This window comes from Phoxinus phoxinus (assembly GCF_949152265.1).
Source record: "Phoxinus phoxinus genome assembly, chromosome: 14".
Taxonomy (NCBI): Eukaryota; Metazoa; Chordata; class Actinopteri; order Cypriniformes; family Leuciscidae; genus Phoxinus; species Phoxinus phoxinus.
Genome location: NC_136889.1, coordinates 15582969 through 15607812, shown reverse-complemented (window position 1 = coordinate 15607812; position 24844 = coordinate 15582969). Strand labels below are relative to the sequence as shown.

The 24844-nt window shown below is 37.6% G+C and overlaps 2 protein-coding genes across 24 annotated transcripts in view; both read left to right on the top strand.

Annotated features, from left to right (window-relative positions):
- The window catches only part of rims1a (regulating synaptic membrane exocytosis 1a), a 73804-nt gene extending 66220 nt beyond the window's left edge, over positions 1-7584 (top strand). For all 11 annotated transcript variants that reach the window (XM_079635026.1, XM_079635034.1, XM_079635032.1 and 8 more), the window contains 5 exons: positions 2263-2413; positions 3731-3843; positions 3991-4092; positions 4881-5020; positions 5107-7584. In XM_079635026.1, coding sequence (XP_079491152.1) covers positions 2263-2413; positions 3731-3843; positions 3991-4092; positions 4881-5020; positions 5107-5325 — 725 coding nt within the window. In that variant the 3' untranslated portion in view covers positions 5326-7584. The remainder of the gene's footprint in view (positions 1-2262; positions 2414-3730; positions 3844-3990; positions 4093-4880; positions 5021-5106) is intronic.
- A 3626-nt stretch (positions 7585-11210) lies between these two features.
- Positions 11211-24844, top strand: part of kcnq5a (potassium voltage-gated channel, KQT-like subfamily, member 5a) — a 129325-nt gene continuing 115691 nt past the window's right edge. For 10 of the 13 annotated variants that reach the window (XM_079636040.1, XM_079636047.1, XM_079636039.1 and 7 more), the window contains exons 1-2: positions 17587-17712; positions 17844-18263. In XM_079636040.1, coding sequence (XP_079492166.1) covers positions 17929-18263 — 335 coding nt within the window. In that variant the 5' untranslated portion in view covers positions 17587-17712; positions 17844-17928. Of the gene's footprint in view, positions 11501-16567; positions 16652-17086; positions 17110-17586; positions 17713-17843; positions 18264-24844 lie in introns of those variants that run through there. The other 3 variants (XM_079636041.1, XM_079636043.1, XM_079636042.1) reach the window with 3 other exon arrangements.

Here is a 24844-nt window from a genome sequence, read left to right as displayed (position 1 = left end):
ATAAGGAGCAAGTTCTTTCCGTCAGTTAAATCCATTTGCCAAGACGTCTAGATGTTCTTCCTGCTTCGCTTAGATGGCTGTCTCTTATCTCCTCTCTCTTTCTCCGGGTCACCCTTGTCTGGTGGATCTACGTATCAGGTCTCATTCTACCTCGGTTCACCTCTTAAAGTAGCATGTGTCTTTAGTCTCTTCAAAAGTGTGGGAGCTGAAGCCTCGGGCTGGAAATATGAATGGCAGCATGTTAGCATTGGCAAGAGTTCACACTGTCAGGTGCAGATCAACCCTGGGTTCCTATCAGATGTAATGTAGATAAATACCTTTGAAGTTGGATCTGATATCCTCTAAAATCCCATATTTTAAGCACTGTCTGATTGTAGTTTAATAAATGGATTGCTGAAAAAAGAAACAAATTCAAAAAGGATGGCAAAAGAAGTTTTTTTGGCACCGCTCTCTGCCAAACGCCTGGATAATATCTTAAAAGGACCATCAGATGATAAATCATGAAGAGTTGCAAAGATGCGATAAATCAGCATTTTAAAGAGCTCCGCTGCTTTGTAACAGCTGTTCCACGCTCTGTCCACTGCGCCAGCCTCATCCATTCACAACCATAGCCAAAACTAAAAATATGATTGCGGGAACACTTTCTTAATCTGTTAACATGAGTTAATGCATTAGGTATTATGAACAATTATTTTAAAGCATTTAATTGTGGTTCATAGTAATTTATGCGTATATACATATATATATATATATATATATTATTATTCTTTTTTTTCTTTTTTTCACGTTGTATATCACATTAACAATATATCAGTATATTTACTCTAATTAAAATTTGGGGTCATTCCAATGTTTTTATGTTTTTGAAAGAAGTCTCTTAAACCACCATAACTGCTTTTATTTTATTGAAAATACAGTAAAAACAGTAATATTGTGAAATAATATAAAAAAATATATATTTGTTTTAATATATTTTAAAATGTATTTATTCCCGTGATGGCAAAGCTGAATTTTCAGCATAATTACGCCAGTCTTTAGTGTCACATGATCCTTCTAAATCATTCTAATATGCTGCTCAAGAAGCATTTATTATTATTATCAATGTTAAAACCGGTTTTGCTGCTTAATATTTGTGGGGAAGCTGTGATTGGACTTTATTCATCAAAGATTCCAAAAAAACAACAACATAAGGAACAGCATTTGTTTAAAATATATATTTTTTGTAACGAGTATATGATCAATATTGATTGAATTATCATTAACCTGGATTAATAAACACTGTTAAAATGGTTGTTCCTTGTTAATTGTTAGTTTATGATACTTAATGCATTAACTGATTTGGACCTTTTTATAAAGGATACTGTTTCCAACCATTATCAATTAAACATTATCAATATTAGCTTAGGAGTGATATAGGCCAATGATGATTTATCTTTTAAACTGCAGAATGACTAATGATGCCAGTGACATTGACTTCACTTGATAGTGACACCCAGTGTTCATATTATGAATTTCATTTATTTCACAAAAATTTGATAATTTTTGCAATTCAGATTGTTTTTCATATCTTTTGGGCTGCACAGAGCATGTCGTTTAGACACTCCTGCTTTAAGATAATTTGTTAGGTACAATTCTAGAAAGTCCAAAAGACTAGAAGAACCTCAACATACAGGTGCTCTAAATGTATTTTTAAGATAATTTCTGTTCTGACAGTATTTTTCCGTTTTCCCAAATAATGGGATCAAAAAACAACTGGCATGACAGTGGCTCTGTGAGCCAACTCAGTGGTTGACAAAGGATCTGTAATCCATCAATAGGCCATAAATAGTAAGGATGGTGCCGCATGACGTCCGGCAGGAAATGTTACTCTCACCAAGGGCGAAGAACTTGGTCTTAGACTGCAATATTTTCTCCTTGTTGACGGCTGTAAGAATAGCACACAAACTTAAACACCTGGGTACACACACACTTACCCACCACAAAAAACTTTCTGCATCTTTACATTTTCAAAATATATCACTTAGTATGATTTATAAGCTGTTTTCCTTAATGGCATTAAGGAATGGGCACCAAAAAATGTCCCCACAAGGATTTCGGATAATGTTTATCTTTGTGGGGACATTTTATCCCTGTAATGTAGGGTTACATAATAATACTAATAGTATTTAAGTAAGTTTGTGAATTAAAGGACCTTATTGGGACCCCCTTGTCCCCCCGATGACAGTTCTGTGTATAGTAATGCCATTTCCCCCCCATCCACAGAAGCAGCCAACAAGAAAACAAAGGGATCCAGTCAGATCCAGCGCAGTCAGGAGACGGGAATGGCAGTGGAGTATCCCCGTAACGCCATGGCCCGCCAAGCCAGCCGAGAGTCCACTGACGGCAGCATGAACAGCTATAGCTCTGAGGGCAAGTTAGTATCCAGTGCAGTTTGACTCCTTCTTTCTTTCGCTGTTATTAACCATATATCCATCTATCACAGGTATCTGTCTGTCTGTCTGTCCATTTGTTGTATTTCCTTCAATGCCGTCTAAATTAAGGCCATCATCTATAGCATAAACTTGCTTTACTCAGTGTTGTCAGAGCCACTTTTATGAGACCTGAAATATATTCATCTTAAATATAAATCAATGATATATTGAATTGATATACTACTGTTCAAAAGTTTAGGCTTATTTATACAAATTAATACAATTATATATATTGTATATACATACAGTACATATACATACAGCAAGGATGCATTAAATTGATCAAAAGTGACAGTAAAGACATTTATAATGTATATTGTAACCTATTTCTGCTATTTTACCCGATGTTGACCTCCTCCCCAGCTCTCTCTGCCTTAAAATGTCCTGTCTCTGGTGTTTTTTATGTATTCGCTGCAAACCCATCACTCATACATAAATGGACTCTCAACAGACTGCGTGTCATGTACACATGAGCTTCTCTCGTCTAGATTTATTTGGAAAATCCATAAGGATAAGCTAATAGAGAACAGTCTGATTTACAGAGCTAATGCTGTGTCCACTACTGTCTAAGCTCCATTTTTGGAGCCAGATGGCAAGCAGTACTCCCCTATAATAATTAAAATATCCATCATCTGCGGAGAGGGGCCTTGGCAGGGTCTGCAGCGGCGCAGAAAACGCCAGCCACGATTTCCTTTGCGGCTTCAGAGAGCGGGGGTCGTTCGGTCGGTTGGCCTGTCCGTCGTGACAAACAGAGTGCGACACGGCAAAATGAGCAGCAACCCCATGATTTAAGGTTGAACGTGTTTTAAATGGTCTGAAATCACATAAAGCCGTTCGTATGGTAGCACGACATGGGCTGGCACGTCCCTCAGACATTCCTGCAGGAGTTAGGTCATGGAAATTGCGCTGGTCTCAAAGGAAATATTGAGTGTATTAAGAGGGGCCTTAACGCAGGACTGGGTTTACATACCATACTCAGCGTAACAGCAGCCTTTCAACGCTATATGAGGGCAGTAGGCTCATTCTACAGTAGCAGACTTCATCCATATAAACTAATTGTTGTACATGTTCTTGTTTGAAGTTTGTTTTCATATGTTGGTCTCTACAATGGTTTCAGAAGATATATTTGAGGATTTTTATTGATTTCTGACAACAAAGTATTTGCATAAAGATAACAAGAAATTTACTATAAGCTGTATTTAAATTGCTTCTTTTTATCCATCCATCCATCTGATGACTGGTGCATGTGTGTGTGTCAGTCTGATCTTCTCAGGGATGAGGTTAGGGGCTGACAGCCAGTTCAGTGATTTCCTGGACGGTCTTGGCCCAGCTCAGTTGGTGGGTAGACAAACACTTGCCACGCCCGCTATGGGTAAGTCAATATTTTTGTATAGTATATACAAACTAAAGTCTAAGATTTTGTTCGATTTGCTTCAATGGAAAACTTAAAAAGTTAAGAAAATGTAATTTCTTAACTTTATTTGTTTTGTTTTTTCTTTTAATTGGTTTTGTTTTGTAGGAGATGTTCAGATTGGACTGACAAATAAGAAAGGGCAGCTGGAGGTGGAGGTTATCAGGGCCCGTGGTCTTACACCTAAACCAGGTTCCAAATCGCTGCCAGGTGAGAGTGTGCCCACACACACACAAACTAGTTTTCATTGGGATTAGGGATTCATTATGTGTATCCTACTCATTGTAAACATTTTTACATTCATGACTAAATTGTTCTGTGTTAAGCACATTGAGTTTCTTTTTTCTTTTCTTTTTTTGCTGCATGTAAGCATTAGGTACAGTTTAAAAGTTTGGGGTCAGTACGATTTTTTAAAAGAAATTAATACATTTGTTCAGCAAGAATGCATTAATTGAATTTATCAAAAGTGACAGTAAAGACATTTACAATGTTACAAGATTATTATTTCAAATAAATGCTGTTCTTTCAAATAATCAAATAATCCAGACAAATTGTGATTTCCACAATAAGTATATAGGAAATGTTTCTTAAGCACCGAAACAGCATATTAGAATGATTTTTGAAGAATCATGTGACTGAAGACTGAAATACATGATAAAATATGCTCAAATAGTTTTTAAAAAATATTAATATTTCACAATATTACTGTTTTTCTGTATTTTTGATAAAAAATGCAGCCTACATAAGAGACTTTTTTACAAAAGCGACTCCAAACTTTTGAACAATAGTGCATTTGTAGTTGCTTTAAATAGCAGTTAAATTTGATTCATTTAGCACATGTACTTTGGACTAACAGAAAATGTGATTTAAAGGAGTTTAATAAAGTAATTACAGCAGGAAAATTTTAAGTTTAACACATTGTACTAATTGTAAATATGACATGCCAGACACTATAAATGCTTGAACAAGCCTTTTTGAACTATGTCTGCTCTTCGCAGCTCCCTACGTCAAGGTCTATTTGCTGGAAAACGGAGCGTGCAAAGCCAAAAAGAAAACCAAGATTGCACGGAAGACGCTCGATCCTTTGTATCAGCAAGCGCTGTTGTTTGAGGAAAGTCCGCAGGGTAAAGTCCTCCAGGTAGGAAGCGAGTTTCATTCGTTTGTTTTCGGGTATACCTCCATAGTCCACCATTAGTGTGTACTGACCACTGAATGTGTCTTCAGGTAATAGTCTGGGGAGATTACGGCCGCATGGACCACAAATGTTTCATGGGAGTCGCACAGATTCTTTTAGAGGAGCTGGATCTTTCCAGCACAGTGATCGGTTGGTACAAACTGTTTCCCCCCTCGTCATTGGTCGACCCGACCTTAGCTCCTCTCGCTCGTCGCGCTTCCCAGTCATCGCTGGACTCTTCAGGGCCACCGGGCATCATCAGGTCCTAGTGAATGGACAGGAGCGAGATGCGAAACAAAAACACACGGACCAAGGACCCGAGGCAACAATCAGAACCGGAGCGGCAGATAAAGAGACAGATGGACAGAATCATGATCAAAGCTTTGCTGAAGCCTGACAATCACTTCTCTTTTACTTTTGATCTTTGGGTTGTAGAGATTTCCTTTGATCCACTCTGCTCCTTTACTGCATGTTTTGTTGCTGAGATGACGATTCGACCCAAATAAAAAGAGAAGGAAGGGAGAGGCTCCCGAAACGCGACCCGCTTCGTTTGACAGGAAGCAGAGCCCACAGTGGTTCCGGTAGCCTAGATGGTTCTGGTCGGTCAGCGTATTTGTTTTCTCACACGTGTATGCGTTTCAGAGTTGGCGAGAGTGAGAGGACAGCACTGCCCCTCCTCTATATTGCACTTACAGGAAGCCCCAGAGGTCGAGGGTTAAAGGTCAAGATTTAGTCTTCTCAGAGAGTTTCCTCTCTGCTTCACGGATGCTGCATCCGAGACCCCGCCGTGTGCCGGTCTGGCACGAACTCAGACTCAGATTGTGTGACTGCAGTGTGTGTGTGTGTGTGTGTGTGTGTGAGTGTGTGTTTGTTTGCGTCTAATAAGGCAGGGATGCCTGAGAACCTTTTAAGTCTGTTTACAGCAGTCGCCACCGACTGCTTTGCCTTTTCACGTTACTGTTGATTTGGTAAATAGGCACACTTTGTAGAATGTGAAAACATGCTTCATGTTTTCTGACAATTGTGTCATACGAGCTTCATGGAAGACACAAAACCAATTGTATTTGATTCACTGGGACTGTAAGAAGCTGCCACTATCATTTAGGTTTCTTCAACCCTAACAGGAAATTCCGGAAACAGTCACTACATGCATTCGCTCACTAAAACGTTCGACTTTGCAATCACAAAACATATCGTACTGGCATTTCAGAGCATTTTGAATTCTATTCCGTTTGGTAAAGGACCTGTACATACCGATATTTGAATTTCTACCCGACTAGAGTTTACATTATTTTAATGCGAGCACAATTGCTTGATTTTTGAATAAAACAAGAGAAAAGTTTAAGCTTTGGGGGATTGATGATGTTAATGACAAAAAAAATCAGAAGAGGCCAAAATCGTAAGCTTCCTATTTTTAGCCGTTTGTCATCGGTTTTGGGTTTAGTTTATTATAAAAACGAATCTCACAGATCCCCGCCCCCCCCTGAGCATTTTGAATGTGACAGTGAGACGTGGTCTCTGAAGAAGACCGCTCGCCACCAACACGGGGAACAGCATGAATCTGGAACTGTTCCAAGTTGCATGCACATTTTGTAAAACAAGACAGATGAGAAAAAAAGAGACTACAATAAGTGTGTGTTAGTTCCACAAACTGTAGGCCAGCTTGTATGTTGCATGTACTTGTACAGTTTGCTTGTACTTGATATAAATAGATTATCAAATAAAACGAAGCCATTCATTCCATGTGTGGGCATTTGGCCGGGTTCAGCCATACACACAGGCCTTATTTTGGGGCTGAATGTCTATAAAATTTTTAAATAGTTTTAATTCCCCACCCCCCTTTTTTTTTCTTCTTCTCTTTACCCTGGATGGGTAAATAAGCGCTGTACTGTAGTACAAACTCAAGGCCCTATTTTATTGAAGATGTTGCTGTTCACTGTAGTCTGTACTACTGTGGGGCTAAAACTGAGGTAGAAAACCTGTATAAAAACTAGAGCTATATGTATATGGAATATAATTATGAAAATCACAATGACTTAGAGATATATCGATATTGAAACAGAGTGTATCAAGTAAACATCACTTACGTACATGCATATATTGTAAATATGAGTCTGCAAAGAAGTTTACTATATTTACAAAGCGGCCCCATTCAAGTTAATGGATCAGTGCTCTGTCTCTTGGTTCTGCTGAGCGGAAGAAGGGATGCCTCCAAAGTTTTATTTTAGTGATGCCCAATCTAACGAGAGAAATTTGGACCTCTACCACCCTGTTGCTTTATAATAAATGCTCATGAATCCTCGTTTCAAAGAGAAGTTTACTTTATATGCCTGGTTTTGGCAGACTTATTTACTTTGTCAGTATTATTCAAGGATACTGATTGTTTACAGCTCATGTGTTCCACTGAAACAAAATTGAAAGTATTCACTGCAACATTTCTTGTTTGTACAGCAGACGTGGCTCAAATAATGTGTATGTTTTATATTCAAGAGTTCATTTTTATTATTTACAAATAAAAGACTGTGTGGAAGAAATTGTGCACTGATTTTTTTTATTTGCTTTTATCAAATACATTATTCTAGCTTTTTTATTGTTTTATTTTTGTATCTTTATTTATAATCTATGATCATTCAAAACGTGGAAGAAAATGTGTGCACTACATTTTGAAACATACATTTTTTTTTGCTTTTCAAATATGTGATACTAGCATATTTTTAGAAATATTAAACATTAAAAATGTTATTTTGATCATTTAAAAAATGTCTTAAGATCACATTTTGTCTATGCCCTCAAACCAAATAGAGGTCCGTCCAGTAACGTCCATCAATGCATCATTCTGTAGTTAATGGTAATCCAATCTCTCCACCACGTGGAGGGAAATAGCACTACACAGTTCCTTGCTTTTGTTTATGATTTACTTGCATTTGTTTAATCAGTAACTTTCCATAATTATGCAAGGTCACTGCTTAACAATTGCTAAAAATATCTCTTCTGTCAGTGCTTCAGATTTCCGGAAATGCGACATTCGACTCAGTCTTGTGTGTTTATGTAACCACTGAGCAGATGTTCAGAATCTAATGCATAATTCAATTATCCAGCTAATTGTAATTTAATGTCAGTGTCTGTTTAGGTGAGCTATAAAAGTAGCCACTCTGAAGTCTAGTGAAACATTGCCTTAAAGATAAAGCAGCTGTTTTCCTAGAAATGCTTAGCCTTACACTAAATTGATTAGATCATGTTATGTTTTTAATATTATTGGTGACAGATTTGGTGTTCCTTCAACATTTACTCACTGCTGCTATAATGCTGGGGCATCGGTTAGCAAGACAGAACAAGAACCAAATGTGTTATTAAACATTATATTACACATGCTTCACCTCTGAAAAATCAAATCGAGCAGCGGCATGTCTGGAAATCATGACGTCATTGCATTGTTAGTTGGATTGTAACAAAATATTGCTGTTTTTTTCCTTCCATAAACTGAATCTCAACTTTAAACTGAAATCAAAAACAGGCTAAAATCTAAAAAGGTTTATGTAGCACATTTTACATAAAGGTTATATAAAGTGCTATACAATACAAAGAGAAATAAAGACGAAAGTGTAAACATTAAAGGTTTTAAAACATCAAAATAAAATAATAAAAAGAAGAATTTAGAAATAGGTACACCAGCAGAACTAAAGGTATAAGGGGAATTGTATGTATAAATATTGACTGAAAAAAAAAAAAAAAAACATATAATATCTTTGGTTATCTACACCAGTGTTATTTTAGTATTATACTCAGCGGCCACTTTATTAGGTACACCTTGCTATTACTGTACATGGGTTGGAACCCCCGTTGCCTTCAGAACTATTCTTCATAGCATAGATTCAAAAAGGTGCTGGGAACATTCCTCAGAGACCACCACATCCCAAAGGTGCTGTCTGTAGTAAACTGATAGTCATGTTCTAGAAATCAGTTTGAGATGATTTGACCTTTGTAACTTGTGCATGCTCGAAGGAGCCATCAGAAGTGGTCATAAAGGGATGGACACATGGTCAGCAACAATACTCAGGTTGCCTGTGGCATTTAAATTATGCTCGATTGAAACTGGAACAATGTGTGCCAGGAAAATAAACCCCATCATTGCACCACCACCATCAGCCTGACCCGTTCATACAAGGCAGGATCCATGCTTTCATGTTGTTTACGCCAAATTCTGACCATTTGAATGTCACAGCAGAAATTGAGACTAATCAGACCAGGCAATGTTTTTCCTATCTTCTTTTGTTCAATTTTAGTGAGCTCATGTGAATTGTAGCCTCAGTTACATATTCTTATCTGACAGGAGTGGCACCCGGTGTGGACTTCTGCTGCTTTAGCCCATCTGAACCTCTTCAGATGCTCTTCTGCAGACCTCGGTTATTTGAGTTACTGTTGCCTCTTTATCAGCTTGAACCATTCTCCTCTGACCTCTGGCATCAACAAGGCATTTTCACCCACAGAACTGCCACTCACTGGGTATTTTCTCTTTCTCGGACCATTCTTTTTAACCTGTGGTTGTGTGTGAAAATCCCAGTAGATCAGCAGTTTCTGAAATACTCGGATCAGCTCTTCTGGCACCAATAACCATGCCATGTTCAAAGTCACTTAAATCACCTTTCTTCCTCATTCTGATGCTCAGTTTGAACTTCAGCAGAGTCGTCTTGACCATGTCTATTCCTAAATGCATTGAGTTGCTGCCATGTGATTGGCTGATTATATATTTGCGTTGACGTGCAGTTAAACAGGTGTACCTAATAAAGTGGCCGGTGAGTGTACTATTATATTAATATTTTGAATTATCTTTTATTTTTAGATTTTCAGTTTTCGTATGAATTTAGTTATTTTTTTTTTTCAATTTTGATGTGCGTTTGTCATTTTGAGTTATTTCTATACTTTAATGAATTTTTATTTAAATTTTAGTCATTTTAGTATTTCAATTTATTATAGTTTTAGCTTTACTTGACAATAATAGCACTGATCTACTTTGGACCAATGGTAAGTACAAACAAACACTAACAAAGGAATGCACATTGATTATCAAGCAGAACCCTCGGAGCAGGGCCCTGATGCCCCTGATGTTTTTTTGGGCGAAGGAAAAGGGTCAAGAATGTCAGCAGCTGGAACCCAGGTGTGTTTTTCGAGAACAAATTTTTGTCCACCATGTACTGCAGACGGCCTACCTGATGCAGATACTGGTAAGTGGACAACACAAGCCGTACCACCCACCAGGTCAAACAATGCCTTCAACAGGAAGAAATAACAAGACAGTAAATTACAAGATTATATAGAGATTTGATATAGAGAGATTGAAAGCTAACTGTGAAGAAAGTGCAGGAAGTTGCTGTGGAGTTTCAGATGCTACATGGAAACATTTATGCTGTCAGCTGCAAATTTTGTTTAATCATACAGAAAATATCTGCAACATATTTGTACTTTGCTGTATCTTGCTACTATAAAATGACTGAAATATCTGCATGTTTAGCAATAAATTGGATGTATTTGCATCAAGAAAAACAATGTCTATGTTCATAATGGAAAACTAGCTTACTACTTCATGAATACTGATCATTATACACTGTAGGCCTATGCTGTCTGTATAAGTGAAACAGTACCATTATGCAACATTTCAAACCGTATGCTACATAAAATTTATAGTTTGTGTAAATAATATTGCAATTTTATAATAATAGGTCAAAATGAGGGAAAATACAGCTGTAATTGATTTCAGTGTTATTTTTGTTAATGTTACTGAAACACTAGTTTTATTCTAATATTTTAATTAAAAATAAGAATTATATTGTGTTTTTAGGTCATTTTTATTGTTTTACTGTCTATATCCTAGTTGTTATTATTATTTATTTCCATTTTATTTTAGTAGCCTACATCAAGTTAAACTAAATAAAAATGAAATGATGCCTTGGCAACTAACTAGCTGAAATAAGTCAAAGTTTTTTTAATTTTTTATATAAATAAATGTTTACATTTATTCAGAACGATTTTTCTGTATTAGATTTAGTTTTAGTCAACTCAACTATAATTTCCTTGCTTACAGGTTCAGCAGCACGTTGCATTGTGGGATAGGCCTACATCTTTCTGTGGCGTGTTCTCTGTTGTAAAACGTATTCAGGCTAAGTCATCTGAGTGTTGTAATGTAGTGTACATACATAATTTTGTATAATAAAATGTATACCGCAGAAATAGGTGGAGTTAGTAGGCCTATCTTGTCCCGAACGTTAGGCTACTTTTCAATTCGCCCCGCGAATAGCCTATCTCCACCTGTCCAAAAGAGGGCAAATAAAGCTCTGAGGAGACTTTTTTCCTGCACCACGAGAATCTATATAGCAAAGGATTTTGTGTGGGTTTCCAGTCTGAATTAAATGTGGTGATATGAAAGGAGTGCAGGCCTATTGCAAAATGGTAAGAAATCGCTTTTTTTCTTCTATTGAATGGTCTTTGTGAGTTGCACCCAAATAAACACGCAAACTTCGCCTGACTCAATGACGAAACTGTAAATTATCTTTGTGATGACGTTACCCGTCTCGAATTGAAGTTTGTGAGTTGAAGGATTTGGAGAATAGCTGAAAAATGACTAATACAAAATAGTAGGCCTAATCTACTGAAATCAAATAATCTGCAATGGATCGCGTTCTCTCCTACGGTAGCCTACATTCATAAACTCAGTGCTGTTGCATTGCCAGTCAGCTGTTTAATGGAAAGTGTCTGTTATTGTCTGCCTGGGAAATGAAACCAGTGCCGTGAAAGATTTCAAACATTTTTTAAACAGGGGTTGATTTATTGCCACTCTTTCAAATATGTAAAAAGCATATCTTGCGCTCCATTCTTCAAATGAATCTATTGCTAATATTTTAAGACTCGTTACTCATTTCACTTTGCCTTGATCCCGATGGCCATATAATACTCATAGCTTTTTTATGACAGGGGTTATTGGAGAGCTTGTCTGGGTTCTCGCTGTTTCTCATCACCGTGCCATGTACTTTCATGGTCGGTCGGGTCAAGTACATTCTGCAGAAATGTGTTTTAGGCCAATGGATGAAGGAGGCCTTAATATTTAGGGCCTTTAGTAAATTATCTGTTAATTCACAGTGCTTACAATTATGGCCAAACCACAGGCAGTGCACTCTAACCTCTAAATCAGTGAAACTGATTTGATTGTGATGATTATAGGCCTGTTACATGATATGAATATTTTTTTTTTCTTATTACATTTTTTAGTCTAAAAATAGGGGCCTTTTTTTTTTTTAAAGAGTAGGCCTAATATTCAAGTTTTATTTAGCTGTATTTACAGATTCACACCACTAGAGTGTGTTGTTGTTAGCTGTGCATTAATCCTTCCTGGATACATTCCTGGAGTTATGTCATTAGTAAAATACAAATACATTTTTATGGTCATCATAGTAATGTGTGAATGTCAAAAAAAGCAACATAAAACCCACCCTTCAGCACAATGATTACATTAAGATAAAAAAAAAGCCCTGTAACAATTGATGCTTAAAGTTCATTTACAGATGTTTTTACCATTGTAGTACAGCAATAAATTTTTGCTTTGCATAAAATACATTAAAATAAATTGCTTTTTTAAAATAATAACTTGCAATTCTAAATTACATTGACTTACTAAAAAATCAGGTCTGCACTGCCAGGATTGCTAAATACACTAAAAAAATATATAATATTTGTATTGTAAACACAAGGTGTTCTTGTTAATTTGGCTTATTTATTTGCCTTTCTGCTACTCCCTTGGCAGTTTTGTTAATGAAAGCTTGAACATCTTTTGCACAGCTGTAAGAGAAGCCCATATGGCATAATTATGCATTATATAAATCTATTCTTATTGTGAGTCATTTTTTTTAATCCACTCTATTAGCACACTGTGCACAAAAAATCAGATGTGTGACAGTTAAGCCTACTTAAAAGAAGAAAAAGCATGCCTAACTATTATGCATGTAAACACATTTGTTTTAAACCCATAGACTCAAGAAAAACAGATACATGTGTCCCAAGCCTGATATGGCCCACAGAATAATTTTGTAATCATATGCTGATTTATTATCAATTATTTCTTTAGATGTTGTTACCATGTAGTAAGAGACGTGCTTACATGGAACCAGTGACAGCTTTCGATGATGATTCTGCAATGTAAGGTTCCAATGATAATGTTATCCTGGAAGATTTCCCTGAATTACATCGACAGACGGCAGTCAGTTGAGCTGAACAGCTGCATTTGACATCTCACTTTCTTGTCTCACACACACACACACACACACACACACACACACACACACACACACACACACACACACACACACACACACACACACACACACACACACACACACACACACACACACACAGCTGGTCAATTGCCAATCCCTTTATCTCAATCTAATGTTTTTGTGTTTTTCTTGTATATTATTCAACATTTTGGTCACCAAGAGACACTGTGACAGATTATGCTTTAATTAATACTTTCTGCCTTAGTGCTGTCTATTTGATATGATTTAGGCTATTGGTTTATATTATTGTGGCAAAGTATTTGTATTATGCATAATGAGAAAAGTCTAACAATGCAACTTCATAGGCATACAATTGATAACATTAAAAGAATAAAACTTGTGATCGAGAGACACAGGTGGAAGAGCACTCAGTGTGCATCAGCTCCCCCTGCTTCCCTCTGTTGAACATATGAGGGTAAAATACACTAACATTAGGAATACCTGAATATAGGCTAAAATAAAAAAGTTAAATAGTAATAGGTAAAACGTTTGTAGAATGCAATCAAATATCGTTCACATCATTGAAATGCGAACCGTTTGCTTGCTAATTCAACTGTTCCGCTTATCGACGTTTTACGTGCATTTGATTTATTTTCGGATCACGTGGTCTGTCTGGCAGCGGCTCCGTTATATCTGCGGTCTCCGTGATTAGCCCCGATCAGGAACCCAGAAAGACTCAGTTATGAGCTTAAGTCTTGTTTTTTTGGCGTTTATATAAAGTGTCCTATTGAGGAGAATCTGTTCTGCCACCACAGTGAGAAAACTATTGTAGCCTATAATTCATGCACTTTTCTAACGTTAAGTCGATTCAAGTCAAGATTTTGCGGGCGGCGGCGTGTTATAAGGACAGAGATCTCTCAGATTGTCTCAGTTGCCTATATTTTCTAGGACATTGTCAGAGGCCGTTTCTCAATATGCGTTCTTGTCTGTACTTGTGTTCTTGTGGACTTGTGAAACGTCATCAGTCGCTGCCCAAGTACTGTCCCAATTCAAAAGTTCACATCTAGCCAAGTCCAGTTCAAATCCCCGGATGTGTTCTTGATCCGCCCCTTTTACCGAGGATGCATGTAGGCCCTGTCCCAATTGGCACACTCCGGACTTGTGGACTTCCTCAGAGTCCACACTTTGGTGACGTCATGTAGTGCAGACCTATAGGGCCCTTGGCGCGAGTCCATGAGGGCGCATTGAGAGGTATTTTTGGGACAGACTCGATCGCCACGCCGGAAATAGGAAGACGGTCCGGTTGTTGTTTAAATATTATATTTCTACATTTACATATTCAGTAAAGCCCTGATATTCGGTTATATTTATTTAATGAATCATAATGCAATCGTAGCCTATTATTCAGTGCACTATTTATGTTTATATTAAATATAAATATATATTTATGTTTGAGACATCAACCACTGGTTGATGACAATATGTTTGTATAAACTGTAGGTAATAACTGGTAAAATGTACACATAGGTCATAAAAACCATAATGATATTTACACTTAAATATGTTCTTCTCATGTTAACGTGAGCGAAAGCTCCTCCCATTCGTTGTCTGATTGGCCTTTCGCAAATTCGCAAGGATTCCTGGGTAGTTAAAGTGCGTGAAGCCTGCATCTATGCGGGCTTCGCTGAAGACCGCTTCAAGGGTACAAAGGGGGCGCTGCTGAGCACACTTCAGAGCGTTAAAATGATGAATGGGACGGCCTACGGACTCGTAGACTCAGCGAGCACGCGCAATTTAAGTCCACGAGACCGAAAGTCCACATGAAGTGCGTCATTTGGGACAGGGCCGTAGAGGTGACTTGTGCAGACTTGAGACAGACAGGTATCCCAGAATGCATCTCGTCCCACCAGCAAGCGTCAATGGCAGAGGAGAAAACCCGCGTAATATCAAACTACTACTGTTATCGTGTCACGAAATGTAATTCTAAGATTGTTTCAGTCGAGAATGTAGTTGTTTAAAGCTCAAATCTGAGGTTTATTTATAAAGATAGCGCCTATTTAAAAAATGTATCTGACGTTTTCGGAGTTGTGAGATCCAGGCGATCACCGGGCGCTCAGCGCTCATTAACCCCGACTGGACCAGCTTTTCCTCGGCTAGAGCTTCTGATGTTTGCCGCTGGCTCTGGTGTCTCTAGTCTAGAGGTTAAACATGAGATATAATTCGTCTTCTCTTGTGTATATCTAACGGGCGATCTTTGGTCTCATTAATCTATAATTTGTTCCATGGCAAATCGTTTTGGCTGAGGGCAAAGTGAAGTTTCATAATTTTATATATTTAGGCTATTTTAAGCTGACTTATGTTTGACTGAATTGTTTGCTTTATTTATTTTTATTTACTTATACTTTTATACTGGATATCAGATCATTAAAACGGACATTTAACAAAAAGAGTCAGGGTTGTGTAATTTTATTTTAGGCTATATATTTTAAAATAAAATAAATATAAAAAATATTATATATATTATAGCATTCTCTTCACTGTACATGTATAATAAAATAAAATGACACAACCCCGTCTGTTTTTTAAATGTCAGTTTTAATGTTCAATAATGTTTAATATTTTTAAAATGAAAGCAAAAAGAAGCAGGGTTGCGTTTTATTTCGTGTTGTTATGCAGTGAAGATAATCAATGTACACGTTGCCTGAACCACATTTGTGTGGCCATTTAATGTGTTTAAGATTTTTTTTTAATGAAAAGAGGCAGAGTGTTGTTTTATACCATATTTCGTTTTATTGTTGCCTAAAATATACATAAAGAGATAACCGAAGTAGCCAGAGCGTGCTGAGTGACGCGATCAAGAACGCCGCTGTCCCATTTGCAGAATAACCGGACTTGCGTTCTCTCGTCCTCGGGAGTTCGTTCTCCTAAGTCGAACTTGGCAAGTCTGAACTACCAAGGACGCAAGTCCGAAGTTTGCGTACTTGGTATTGAGAAACGGCCAGAGTCTTCAGAGACAGAAATTGTAAGCATAAATGTGTTGTTTCCTCTGATCCGTTTGGCAGAGAATGAACGCACAGTTCTCTCTCAGCTCGACATAAATGGGCATTTGCAGAGGGAGCGAATGGCGATGCCAGAGCACTTGGAGAAGCATCTTTTTAATCTTAATCGCGCATTATTATTATGAATTATGAAATGACTACATTTCGCAGACAATTTAATTTTTTGTTTTTATTCCGGATGGCCTACATAAACTTTTTCGGAGGAATACAAATCAGAAGCGAGCCAGGCTGCGATTTACACGGTTGTTTGACCCGGAGCCCCACCCTAACAAAAGGTAGGGGCGTGTATTTTACTTTTTATAATAGCCTACATAAATAAATATAAAATAAATAAAAAACATAGCCTACAACATTAGCCTATGTTTTGACAGTTAAAAACAAAAACATTTCAGTAACCACAAATGTTAGGCTAGCAAGTTAGCACCATAGACTGTGGTCAAAAGGTAATTCGATGGTCTGCCTATCGCAAGCAGCCTATGATATGAACAAACTATTTATTTAAAAAAATTGGTTGAATGAGAGGCTACATTAAATGTATTTTATGTTCCCATTTGCTCAAAATAACAAAACTCCACAATAGTTTTTTCACAACTTTCAAAAAGGGGGAAAAAAGAGATTGATAAATCCAGCCAGTAGAGAGAAAACACGTCACTTTTACCGCCACTCCCACAGCCGCTGTAGCCTATTAAACAAACTCACAGCGGGATTAACCAGTTTGTTCTCTGACGCAAAGGTAGGCTAATATAATACAAAGTACAGTGTTATAAATATATACATACATACATTAAAAAAATGAAAATGTATATAACTTTGCAGGATTTACGATGTTGAATCACTGGCTGTGAAAGTCACTTTCCCGCCAGGATGTAACCATAGCAACAGTATTCGGCATAAGCTCTTATCGGACGGTAAACATAACTAGTCATTATTTATCACCTTTTTGCACTTTTACTGTAGTTAAAGTATATTATGAAAACTTTTGTATCTTAGTAGCATATATTAGTTTGCAGTTAAAAAAAATAATTTATAGAAATTCTCTTAAAAAGACGACCACAATTCGCACACTGAAGCGAAAGCTTCATAGAGCTGATCATTTGTCTATATTGGAGTGTCTAAGTGCTACATTTAGATCTTGTCAGCACATTTGAACTAGAATAGACCGTCACCGAGTATATGGTTTACACAGAGAGAGAGAGAGAGAGAGAGCGCGAGTGAGTGTTGCGTTTAATGTCGAGTGATGCCCTCCCCTCGCCACATCTCCTCCACTGAGATGGTGACGCTCCTTCAAAACTCCAGTCTCACGGCGGCGAGCGCAGATTGTTTGAGTCATCTGAAGGTTCATAACTTTACCAAATCTTTCATTGCTTATTTGCAAATGAGCTGGATGCCTGCACTTGCCAGTAGGCGATCCTGTTATATATAATCTTAGAGAGAAGAACAATAAAATATTCTTATGTTTTTACACAGGAGACTGTAACGCTCGTCTACAGACTCTTTATATGCGCGCACCGCTGGTGCCAGACGCGCGTTTCCATCCTGCGCTGATGATGCGATGCCCCGCAACCACAGTGGCGATGAGGGCGGTACTGGTCTCTGGATGAAAACCTCGCAGCCCTATGGCATGAAAGATGTTGAAGCCGGTCGTGGGACGATGAACAACGCGACCAGGACAGTCGACAGTTTGCTGTCGACGCCGGGCACAACAGGTGCAGTAGGCTCGGAGAACCAGAGGAGAAAGCAGGGCGCCCGGCTGAGCCTGCTGGGGAAACCGCTCATCTACAGCGCGCAAAGCGGCCGGAGAAACGCGCGCTACAGGAAGCTCCAGAACTACCTCTACAATGTCCTGGAGCGACCGCGAGCCTGGGCATTCATTTACCATGCCTTTGTGTAAGTCAAAAAATCTCACTCTTTATGTTGATAACATGAATGTTCACAACTGAAGTTCACCTGTTAAGTTGTTTTATATAGCCTACTGCATATGACATGTATACATTTTTATTTTAAATGTCTCATTTTCTTTCAGAGAGTGAATCCTAATTGTGTTTGAAATGCTTAGCATTTGTATGTCTGAAAGTTTCATGAAAGAAATGCAGGGATGCAGAGAATTGTAATCTGCTTTATTCTAATAAGTTAATTTCCCAGTCTCTTTTCAAATAGAACAGTTTAGCATTACCTAATGATTTGTTCTATTAGACTAGAGTAATTCAGGGTTTTTAAAATGTCTCTATTAGGTTCAGTGTGGCCTTTGATTGACTAGGTTGTTTGTCATTTTAACGCACCAGTGAGGTTTGCGTTATGGTGTGTATTTGCTATTAATGTTACTGGGAAATTTATGATTATGGCTTTTCAGAGATTTTCTGTAAGCTCCCTGAAAGAGATGCTCTCTATATGACCCCAATTTAAAGTGAAATGCAGGCACTGTAACATACTTTTTTTGCTCAGATTGTTGCGTCTGTTGGCATGTTGTTAGGAGCGTTTTTAAGGAGGAAGCTGAGCTGTCGGATGGTGAGACTGGAGCGCTGCGCTGTGCTTCAAGACAGGATGTTGTTGTTTTATTTGTGCTGAGAGGACAGCTGAGGTCATAGAGGTTAAGTTGTTACATCTGCAACGACGCATTGTCCCACACTAGTCAGAAACATCACAGAATCAGCACACTTGGACTGGGCTGCATGCTTCATAAAAAAAATCAAGAGAGGAATGAAGTAGCTTTTACATGAGTTGCTCCTTAGATCAGTAATTCGTAATCAGTAGTTTTAGAACATATTTCTTAAGAATTTGTTTTGTAGCCAACGATTTGCATACATTATGGATATTGCATATAGCTTTTGAGTGTTTAAATCAAACTCCGATTGTGTGCGTGCGCATAAAAAAGAAATGCTGTAAACAGTGTTGAATGCGGTGAGAGGTTATGTCATGAGAACAAAGTTAATGAAGAAAATCCTTTGAGACCATTGGTTTTAAAAGACCGTGTGAAAGAAGACATGTAGGACTTTTGAAGTCAATGAACAATCAATCACAACACAATCATCACCATCACCACTGTGCCCTTAAGCAAACCATATGCTGCTTCTGCTGTTTCCGTCATGTACTCAAATCCTTTGTAATGAATAATCTACTAAATGTCATATTATTAAGTAATAGTCCTTTTGGCTCTTGTGCCAGTATGCTTGAGGGTCAGATGTACAGTAGAAGCATATGTCCCATATGAACACATGCTCGATTAAATTCATTATTAATTATGAAGTCTTCATTTAGAGCTTGAACTTGATCTCGGTTGAAATATGTTATAACTTATATTTGAGTGAAGAGGTCATTATACATCACGCTTGCTGTTCCGTAAGACATAGGCTAAGTCAAAATTGTATGCTGCAGAATTCTCAAAAATACCCTCTTAAATAAATTTTTTAAATGATATGACATTTAATGAATATAACAAGCTCTAAACAGATCATTTAAAAATAAAAAAATTATAACAAACAAAATGATAGAGGTTGCTCATACAGTATGATGCTTTCACCGTTATTTCCAATAGAGCCTATATCTCTAGACAAATACTGTAAGTGTTTGGAGTTAAGATGTGCTATTCATTTTTGAGAACATTTTTAATGATTCATATGATTTTCAGTTTGTTTCAGTTGCTTTTATGAATTGATTGAGTAAAATGATAAAATCTTGCCTTGTTGTTTGTGTGTTGGATTATCAAATGCTAGAATTCTGACTTTTGTGGCAAGGCACCCGAACATACAATATAGTCTAGCATTTATTATAGTACTACTGTATGCCACACGTGAGACTATTATGCACTAGTTTTTTATGAAGACTGTTTAATAGGTTCTTTAAATGGGAAGGACTTTCAATGGCCATATCAGTGTTTTTACAGCAAATGTTTTTACAGCGCATCAAAGCAAGCTCTTTTATCTCTTTGTGATGAGCAGAATACAGAACTGCAGCTGAGCACATTTCACCAAGGTTAACGCTCCGCTCCACCTCCACCACACCTCAGCATCAGCATCAACAAAACTCTCTGATAATCATATTTGACACTCAGATAATATAATGAGGGAATTTTTCTACTTTCATTAAACAATCCTACCTGTCCTTTCCGTAAATGCATTAATACATGCGGTTTCACCAAAACAAAGAACACATTATGCTGCCATCATGAACACTTACATCATTGAGGCCACATTCAGTTTCCTTTATCCCCTCAGAAATCACATACTTTCTTTAAGAATGAAAAAGGAAATTGCACAGTAGGTGAACACTGCCATAATCATTTGTGTCGGAACGTCATGCTATAGTTAGATTCAAGCCTACTTTATATGGCTGAGAATTCATCTGGTTTGAGGTAGAAGTTCATTGAGTTCCTTATTCACATTTCCTTACTGTGTTCCATTTCGTGGTTTAGAAAACTGGGTATTCGACTTACAGTAGATGGTTTAGATTGACTTAATGCTGAGTTATTGAGGGTGATTTGTACCACACACTGGGGCAGTGGCTTTTATATAGTAACAAAATATTTCAAAATTCCCACCTGTAATGATCTCCTGGACTCAACTGTGACAAAAAGAGCAACAAAGAGCCTCTTGTTCTCTGTGCACTCAGAAAGGTGCTCTAGTTTGCCACTGACCCGGTTAGACAGTCAGAATGTGATCTATACAAGAGCCAGCCAACTACCATTAGAGATTTTTCTACTTCGGCTTAAGATGTCAGGTTGGATTTAATCTTTAATTTCCTTACACCGGAATTCGGACTGGAAATTAGGAGATGTCAGTTTTTGGTTTCATTTGTCTTTTCAAGCAATGTTGTATAAATTCACTTAATCAATATTGACATTAAGTACCAATTTTCTAGCACCGTTTGATTGTTTAATCAGGTCTTCGCAGGTTATCACTTCGGTTTTCTGTGTTTGCAATTAAGGGACATGTTTTGTTTTGAGAGAGAGAGAGCAAAAAGTTCTTCTTGAGCTGTTATTGTGTTTATATTTTAATATTAATGCACATGTTTGATGGAGAAGACCATTGACCCACTGGCCACCCACAGACATGGACCAGTCACTTTCATTCCCATTATTGTCGTAATCGGAATGCAAGCTGCTGTTGCTCACATTGGAAGGTATATGGAAATAGAGTTGGCTCTCGCTAAATGGAAAAAAATATTTTAGACCGATTACAGATGCAAAAAAAGTGCAAAGAGAAGGCAATAAACAGGGTGTCATGTTTGTGTTGCAGTGGGAGTATGAATGGTAGGGGGAAAGGCCTTTGAAAAGGACACTGTTTGATCACGTCAGGGTCTCCTGACACAAGACAGACCTCGAGGACGAGCTGCAGCCCTCAGACATGGCACTGCTTGAGCATGTTGAGTTGCCAGTCGTGTCGACAGAAAACTAGCAGCGTGGAACATCGATCTAAGAATTTGGACATTTCTGTCCTTCTGTGTATCATCACTGCAGAATAAATAACTCAAGAAACATTACTTATTATTATTATCAAACGGTTGCTTAATATTTGAGCATTTTTTTCAGGATTCTTTGATGAATATAAAGTTCAAAAGAACAGAATTTATTTGAAATAGAAATTGTAACATTATAAATGTCTTGACATTATAAATGTCTTCTACATATGATCCATCACTTATGTGTTTGTTCATTCATTAAATATTTTGCCTAATCTGAGCCTGTTAAAATGAACTTTTCCTGAAAATCAGCGCAGAAAGTGCAAAAAAAGGCTGCAGATTCTGTTCGGACCTGGCTATACGAGCTACCGCTGCTCGAAACTTTCATTAAAATTAATGTTGGCATTAAGTTTAATAACAGGGAGGCCATTAGCCAATAACAGTTTCTCAAAGCAACAGTACTGCTTTGTCGTTGTAATGGTTTTTCATGATATGGATGACGAATCAATAGAAAGCCTCATTCGCTATAGTTAACACAAGGACTTTGTGATTTCATTCTGCTGATTGAATCATGTTAACCGGGTGGTGTGTAGTAAAACATCAGAAAGTGGTCTTATATTAGTTGCCCTTGCTGACAAGGGGCTGACTGATGGAGGCAGCCGTCTTCTCTTAATAGCAAACCCTTGCAACATAAGTAGTCTGTGTGGCTTGGCATAACCCAGAGGGGTTTCCCTGCCCAGCAGTGCCCAAGCAAACTGGGCTAAAGAGTAATTGCCTTGCCGGGAAAGACATTGGGGGTCTTCCATCGCTCACTATTCCTTGTCTTTGATCTTGTCTGTCTGCATGAAGTGGTTCCCCTGATCACGCAGCATTTTGGTATGAAGACAGGTGTGCACTGGGATCTGGGTTGACAGCTCTCTGTCTGATTGGATTGATTGCAACAACTTCTGAGTTATAGCAATTAGTCAGCATATATTCCTTAAGGTTTTCTGAATTATTTCTCCTACTCACATTAGCAAGTAATTTCTATCTGCGTTGGAATTGGCACACATTCAGGGTAGGTATGTGCTGAACTTCTCAACTTGATGAAGAACATTTTTAGGAATGCATTTGTGTAGCGTGACTACATTCTTAGACATATTACATCCATCATGCTGTCATTGACCTTTGACCCGTGTGGTCTTTGATCTTTGATCTATGACATACTAACAACAACTGTGGCAATGTCTAGTAACATTAGGAGCAACTTTCTTGCTTCCTATAGCATTTACAATTGAAAAGAGCCTACCTAAATGTATAGCCTATATATTTACGGTATTTTAAATCTGCCAATTAGCTCAACTGATATTGTTTGGCTACTGTTTTTTTATGAATGCATATTCGGACATACTACCAATTTGACACTGCTTTTTCTTTATACTACCATTTTAAAGTGTTGGGTACTAGTAATAATAATATATATTTCACAATATTACTGATTTAACTGTATTTTTGACCAAATTAATTCTTGGTGAGCATAAGAGACTAAAAAAACTAAAAAAAAAAGTCTTAGCGACCACAAACTTTTGTATGGTATATTGTATAGCAGAGAAGTATGCATATTCAAACAGGGGGTCTGTCTTCTCTCTGCTTTAGCATTTCCTCAGATGCCTGTAAACAATCATTAAACAACATGATTATGTAGATTTAGCCTTAATAGAAACAAATTGAAACAAAGGTCTAATGACCATCACTCTCTGTTTCACTTGATGAATGTACAACATGTTGTGCGAGTAATTTAATTTTACCATTAGTGCATTGATAAGTTAAGTGTTAATGGGCTTCTTTTTTTCTTTTTTTTTAACCTGCTGATAAAGTACAATACTAATATTTAGCAAATAGTATTGTGCTCACAGCAAATTAGCTGACTGGAGTTTGTAACTCTGTTGAATCAAAGGTCAAAATCTCTGTTGCTGCAGCCAGCTTGGAAGAATAAAAAGCCGTCTCAGCATCATGCACAAAGCCTCTTTAATTGGACTTGAAAGATTCTGCTTTTGTTGTGGCAATTTTGCATGTACCCCCTTTGAAATGATGCAATAGTGGTGTACTTGCACTTGTGTTAGTGGCTAATGAAATGCATAACTATGCTAATTTTCCCATATGTCACCAGGCACATGAGAGATGACTCATTAGAGCTATGTCTTATTCGCGTGTGTGATCCATTTGGTCTGCTGTGGGATAATATGAGGCAGTCGAAGTTGGAATAGATTGTGTATTCCTGAATGATCAGATGTGTTGATATATATCTCTCCACAATCTTGTAAATTAAAGTCAAAAGCCCAGAAATACATTTATAAAATAAATAGATTTAGCCTAGGGTTTAGGGCAGTGGACTGTAAAAAGTTGATCAGTTAACAAAAAAAGAAAAAATTTGGATTCCTCACTTTGTTTAAAGTTAAGTCACCTGATCACTTTTTACAGTGTGGTGTGTTAAACCAAATAGGCCTAGTTCATTAGAGAAGTAATGTATTAAGTATCCCCTTAAGCCGGGGATACACTTAACGACTGTAAGGCCGATTATGAATGTAATTTGATACTTACGACTGATCATGCCCAAACGTGCCGAGTCAGAGACAAGACAGTTGCTTTCAAGTTGTTCACAGTTGGTGTTTAAAATCTGCTGCCGTCATTGGAAATGTAAGTGTGTTCATTTCAGTCTTAGAATGTTTCAGCTAGTCGTTAAGTGTGTCCCTGGCATTAGAGGACTTTTTACCATAAATATCACAGAGATGTTTGCGCCACTCTCAGGCTTGTTCTTTAGAAGTTCCTTCACCTTACTTGGTCTAGATCAGTGACAGAGGAGTAACCGTGTGACATAATCCCCTCTGGACCTTAACTTCCTACTTCAATTTGGCAGGAGATTGTGGTAACCTCCTGTTTACACAAAATATTTTTCTTTAATTGACCATTCAAACTTGTCTATACAGCGGCCTTGGAGAGCTGGAAGATTAGCTCTTACTAGTCCTGTTAAACTGTCTTGAGAGGGTAGATTGTCATTTTTCAATGGCAACTATGTTCAAGCTATATAGACCAGA